Here is a 6,446-nt window from a genome sequence, read left to right on the forward strand (position 1 = left end):
CGCCCCAAGGAGGGGAGCACACACCTCCATCCCATCTGCGGAACCCGAGAGGGGAACCCCGTCCCGTGCCCCCAGACAGCCAGTTTCTTACTAAGCCACTGTCCAGGAAAGGGGAGAAGGCTGACGTTGCCACAGAGCAGGGCGCAGCTTCCCCTCTGCGGGGAGGGCCTGGGGCAACAGCGCAGCAAGCTAAGCAGAACGCGGGCACAGGAGGAGGCGCGCCCAGGAGGGGAAGCGGGCACCCTGGGCGCTGGGGGAGCCCTGGCCTGCAAACAGAGCTGCTGTCCCCTAACTCATTCTTTCACCCGCTCCGCACCCAGCCCAGCCCTGGCATCTTCCCCGACACACAGCCGGCGCCACTGAGAGAAGCTTCTAGAGGGATGGACATGCCTCCTCTCTGCGCTGCCAGCGCGGCAGCCACTAACCCCACGTAACTTTCGGACATTGGAAAAGTGGCCAATGTGACTGAAATATAACCAAACTCCAGGTTATATTTCATTTTCATTCATTTGAATTTAAATAACCCAATGGCTGTCATCAGGGACAGGGCCTGCCTAGGAACACCCTCTCCTCCCTGAGCCTCTGCTGCAGCTGGGGGGCACTCATGGGGCGAGGGGGGGGCCTGGTCTCTGCTCTCAGGACCTCCTTCCTCCGAACACCCCCTGGGGCCCCAGCAGAAGGGGCGGGCGCTCCGGGGGTCTGGGAGAGGAAGGCTTGCTGTAAACCAGTGGGGGCTGAGGCTGGGGGCAGGGTGGCGCTTTTCAGGAACAAGGCCAACTTTCTAGAAACAACCAGCCGTGGGTGGGGAAGGGACGTCCCAGCCCCTCCTCCCCTCTACACGGACAATGTGGGGGTAGCAGGGCTTGGCCTTTTGGGCGGGGAGGGTTATAAACACCTGTGAGGACTAACAAGAGGAACAGATGTCCACCCCAAACTGCATGAAGACGCTCATCCTCTTCTGAGGGGGTCACCCAGCCACCCAGATGGGAAACCTCTGTCTGGAGCCCAGTTCCCGGCCTGGTAGAGCGCCATCCACAGGGCTGTCCTAGGAACTCCCCACGTGGTCTTTGGGGGAACCCCCAGCAGCCTCTCTGCTGGCATTTTCCTGGGCAGTAAAAGGGCAGGTGAGCACCCCAGAGGTGTCCCTGAGTCAGCCTGCCACCCCCACCCACCCTCACGGTGCAGAGGCCACACCAGGAATAGCGCTGGTCTGGGCCTCTTGTCCCCACGTGCTCCCTGCTCCTCTCTGGCCTCGGCTTCCCGGGAAGTTAAACCTGCTCGACCCCAGGTGCCAGGCCCCTTGGGGTACCTGTAAAAGGGCCTGCACACTGCAGAGTGTCTCTTCTCCTCGCCCTGGGGAGGCCTCAGGTTCGAGGGGGACAGTACCAGGGGCTGGAGAGTGCAGGCTCTGACCCGCACGAACCCAGGTGCGAAGCCCAGCTCCACTGCTGCCGCTGGTGTGACCCTCGCCGTCCTCACTAACGCTCAATGACAGCAGTGACCCACCCGCCTGCAGGGTGCCCTGGGGACAGAACAGTCGGGCACACAGTCATACGCCACCGTCCACTGAGTGCCCGGGCTGTGCTGAGTGCAGCACCGAGCACCCAACACGCCTGAGCTCATCCTTACATCCGCCCGAGGGGCTGGTACTGCTAATGTCCCCATTTCTCAGGCAAGGAAACCGAGGTCAGAGAGGTCAAGAGACCTGCCCAGGATCACACTGAGAGAAAGTGGTGGGATGGGGATTCAAACCCAGGCCTTCGGGCCTTCAAAGCCCCAAAGCACATGGTAGTTGCTCAATGAATGGAAGCTACTGCTGTCAGCAGCATCGTTACCCAGCAATCTGAGTCCCATCTGAGAAGCAGGTCCCCTGAATCTCTCTGCACAGGGCGGGGAGGGATGTCTATGTTACCCAATGGTTATTAAATACGCGGACTGCAGGGCCTTGGTCCAGACCTGCAGGCTCCGAGTCTTCGGGGGTGGTGGGGGCAGGGGAAGCTCAGAAATCTGCATGTTTCAAAGCTCCCCAGGTGATTCCGAAGGCCCTAAGTTTGAAATCCCACCCAGGAACTCCTGTAGAGCGGTGAGGCTTTGCCTGGGGGTGGGGAGAAACAGGCCTGCTAAGGCGCCGACCAGCTCCTGCACAGGTGCATCCCGCGGCCAGTTCCGGGTCTCGGGGGCAGCCCAGGGCTCGGCCCACCCTCTGCGGCCCAGGACTCGGGAGGGACAGACAAACAATACCTTACAATCGTACTTGTGCTTCAGCTCCTGCATGTCTCTCCCCCCAACTCTTAAAGCCAAGATGTCTCTCTTAGTCCTGGCGTATCTCTCCTTTAGCCTAGTCAGGTCTGGAGAAAGCTGGAGCCCCTAAGCGGCCAGGCAGAAGGAGAGCAGGTGAGAGGAGCAGGCAGGACAGGGCGGAGACAAAACAGGGACAACAGAGGAAAAAGGAGACTCAGGTAAGGTGGTGGATGGACACCTCGGAGCAGGCGGGATTTGGGGGCTGGGCTTGACCACGGCCCAGCATCGCCCCACCCCCACGTGTCAGGCAGCCAGGGCCGGTCTCTGCAGCAGGGAGCCCCGCTGCTGGGGAGGAGAGGTGGCAGGGGGGCAGCCCAGGCACCTCTCGGGGAAGGGGAGCAATGCTGGGAGGACAAGGACTGTGTCTTTGTCATCTCCCCATCCCAGGGGGCTTGGGACATAAGAGGTTCTTGGCAACTTTGTGAGATGGATGGATGGATGGATGGATGGCAGGTAGATGGATGGGCGGAACAGGTGGGCAAGGGGATACGTGGATGAGTAGGAACATGCACAGAAAGATGGGTGAGTGGATGGAGGGATGGTTGGACAGATGGATGCAAAACAGACAGGCAGATGGGTAGACGGACAGGCTCATGGAGAGATAGATGGATGGATGAATGATGGATGGGTGGATGGAGAGATAAATGGATAGGTGAGCAAATGGATAAAATTAGTTAGGTGACTGTATAGCAGGGCAAAAGGATGAAGGGGTGAATAGATGAATGGAAAAATAAAAGGATGACTGGACTGATGGATGATAGACAGTGCTGCGCTGATAAACATTAACAACCAGATCTCCAGGCAAAAGAGCTCTGCTTTGTAGCATTTCCGTGGTGTAAATGCTCCCTCCTAACCCATTTCAAGCTACCAACCTGAATCACTGAATGTAAACTTGGAAAGAGACACACACATGGTTCTTGGGTTCTTGTGAGCAAGGCCAAGCTGGCTCTGGCACACCACTGGGGGAAGGGGTGGGTAAGTAGAAGGAGGAAGGGAGGGAAGGAGGGAGGAAGAGAGGGAAGGAGGGAGGAAGGGAGGGAGAGAGGGAGAACTGAATGGAAGGATGGATGGGTAACTGCTTACATACTCTCTGGGAAGATGGATGGATGGACAGATGGTCAGATAGACATCCAAATGCATGAAGTGTATAAGCAAGGGTGATATTCGGTCAAGCACACAGAAGACCAAGAGAGTGTCCGTTAGAGCAGCGGACACACAGGAGATCGAGTCTGAGCTCTGTAGGCACGAGCCTGCACTCACATCACCAGCCCCGCTTACTCGCTGGAAAGTCCCCCCACCTGCCTCCCAGCTTACCCACAGGCAAACTGTCCATGATCATAACCACTTCACAGAGCGGCTGAGGAGATCACATAGATGGTATATCCAATATATCGAGAGCTTAGTGGTTCCTCAAAAAATGGAAGCGATCATCACACTCTCTTATTCGAATAAGTGCTCACCATCTGTTGAATAGCTGGATGGATAGATCGTGGGATGGATGGATGGATGGACGTATTTATGGATGAATAGATGGATGGATGAATAGATGGATGGTGGGGTGGATAGATGGATAGATGGATGGTGGGAGGAAATATTTTCTTTCAAATTGTATGTGATGAGTGTGGCTCTACCACTTACTGGCTGTGTGACCCTGACCACGTCATCTGACCTCTCTGAGCTTCGGTCACTTAGGTTCTCTGATGAACAAAATGAGACTCTTCATGCCCGTAACACCGACCACTCTAGGGTGTTAGGAAAACTAAAGGAAACTGCTTGGTGAGCTGCACCACGCCAGGCAAAGGTTCATGATTGTTATACAAAGACGTAACCAGACAGGGATCCGTCTGTGAGTTACTCAGACTCCCCAGAAACTGGGGGGCCTGGAGTATGTACTGACTTCTTTTCCATCTGCAAATAAGATTAACACAATAAAGCAGCGGTTCTCAACCTGTGGGTCGCGACCCTTTTGGCGGTCGAACGACCCTTTCACAGGGGTCACCTAAGACCACCCTGCATATCAGATACTTACATTACGATTCATAACAGTAGCAACATTACAGTTATGAAGTAGCAACGAAAATAATTTTATGGTTGGGTCACAACCTGAGAAACTGTACTTAAAGGGCCAGAAGGTTGAGAGCCACTGCAATAAAGACATAAAGGCCACGTGGACCGCCTGATGCCCTCGATTCTCTAAGGGTCAGAAGACCCAGGATCGGGAGTCTCCTGCGGAACTGGCCGGATCCGAGCAGGTCAGAGCTGGCTTTTCTGCCCCGTCCCCTGACCCACTGGATCACAGTGACCTCGGTCATGAAGAGGTCACAATCAGAAAGTGGAGAAGTTCCAGCAGCCCACTCCACAGCTGGAAAAAATTAGTAACTGCCACTGGCCATGGGAGGCAGCCAGCAGGTACTGTTAGCATAAGAGGACCAGGCTCCTGCTTACACCTGGGTGGGCAGCTTCCAAGGAGGTCCCTGTGCACACCCTTCGGTCACTTCCTTTGGCAAAAATCCACCCGTCGAGAGCGGCCTCTCGAGACATGAGAAAGAGGAAGTCCACTAGTTCTCTGGCAGCAGGGCAGGGTGCCAGGCCCCTCTGGTCTCCAAGGACAGGACACAACACTTCCCCAGATCTCTGCTGCCCAGTGCCCCGCAGCCACACCACGCGGCCAAGCAGCGGTGGCCCCAAAGCATGCAGCCACTGCAGCGCCAGGCACGGGAGCAGGTGCGTCCGAGAAGCGCAGGAGGGCAGAGCACTGCAGGCAGGGGTCGGGGGTCCCTGGCAGAGGTGGGTGCTGAAGGAAGGACCCCTCGTCAACCCCCTGTCCTGGGAGCCTGCTGTACAGGCAGCAGGAGGGCCTTGGCCCATGGCCAGAGAAAAGGTCCCCGTGGTTAGAAATTCCAGGAACACTGTCTGCTGAGGAAGAGCCCAAAGCCCCAGACTCAGGGTATGAGGGACCTGAGCTCATAGCAGCAGCCAGAGACCCCGCCCCTAGGGCCAGGCCCCGGGGAGGGCCAGCCCAGCACTCTGAGTGCTCCCTGGCCCCTGGCACCCCCTGGGGGCAGAGCGCTGGTTAAAAGGCAGCTTGCCCTGCCACACCCATACCCTGAGCAGGTGAGGCCCTGGCACCTGCGAATTCAACCAGCTACCTCGTGATCCTGATGCCCATGCAGGTCTGAAGGCCACCAACAGAGAGCCCCAACTCAGCATCCCCATATCTCTGTCCTCTGAGCAGTGCCTGCCGTACCCTCCCAGGCCCCAGCAAGAAGGCAGGGGCTGGGGACATGGCTATGGAAGATGAGGAGGGGCAGCCAGAGACTGAGGACAAGGGCTGGGCTAGTCATCAAGTCCACTTGCTCCCACCACCCAGGGCCGGCTGAGATGTGCCCATCCTGCCCTCCTACAGAGAGGCTGCCCAGGGGCCATGGTGGCTTCATAACGGAAGCCCCCTTTCTCTCTTAAGTGGTGCACACTGTCCCTTCTGAGGACAGTATGGAAGATGAGGAGGGGCAGCCAGAGACTGAGGACAAGGGCTGGGCTAGTCATCAAGTCCACTTGCTCCCACCACCCAGGGCCGGCTGAGATGTGCCCATCCTGCCCTCCTACAGAGAGGCTGCCCACATGCTGCCCCTTCTGAGGACACAAGCAGGAACGACCTATTTCTGGCTTTTGCCGGGCCACCCCTTTGGTCTAAGCCACCTCTCCATCTTCCCCAGTTGCTACACCCCAGCTCCCAGCTCCTCTCTCCTGGGCCCCCTCTGACCAACCCCAGTGGATCCCCCCGTGTCAGGCAGGCACCATGGGTGCAAGGGCTCACGGTTACAGAATGGCATTTTGTCTTCATTCCTGACAAATTATCTCATATTCGGGATCTCCTCCTAGACCACAAAGGTTCCCGGAGCCTGTCCTGTGTACCAGCCCACACCCTAAGATGTGGCCTAAGCACACAGTAGGTGTCACAGATGCCTAACTATTTTGCTAGCAGCATCAAGGCCACTTTCCACGGCCCAGCCCACGGAGGCCCAGCCACAAGACCAGGCGAGAGATCTTCACTCCCAGGCTTCCTGAGGACTCGGGGGAGCCTTCTTGTCTGTGGGGATCCCCACACTTAGAAAGGGGCAGGAGGCACTAGGAAAGACTGGGAG

General features: G+C 57.3%; 1 protein-coding gene across 1 annotated transcript in view; it reads right to left on the reverse strand.

Moving 5' to 3' along the window:
* The window catches only part of ARHGEF10L (Rho guanine nucleotide exchange factor 10 like), a 118,157-nt gene that overhangs the window by 62,043 nt on the left and 49,668 nt on the right, over positions 1-6,446 (reverse strand). Inside the window, exon 8 of the mRNA XM_015565849.1 lies at positions 2,242-2,358. Coding sequence (XP_015421335.1) covers positions 2,242-2,358 — 117 coding nt within the window. The remainder of the gene's footprint in view (positions 1-2,241; positions 2,359-6,446) is intronic.

Source organism: Myotis davidii, unplaced genomic scaffold, assembly GCF_000327345.1.
Source record: "Myotis davidii unplaced genomic scaffold, ASM32734v1 scaffold299, whole genome shotgun sequence".
Lineage (NCBI taxonomy): Eukaryota > Metazoa > Chordata > Mammalia > Chiroptera > Vespertilionidae > Myotis > Myotis davidii.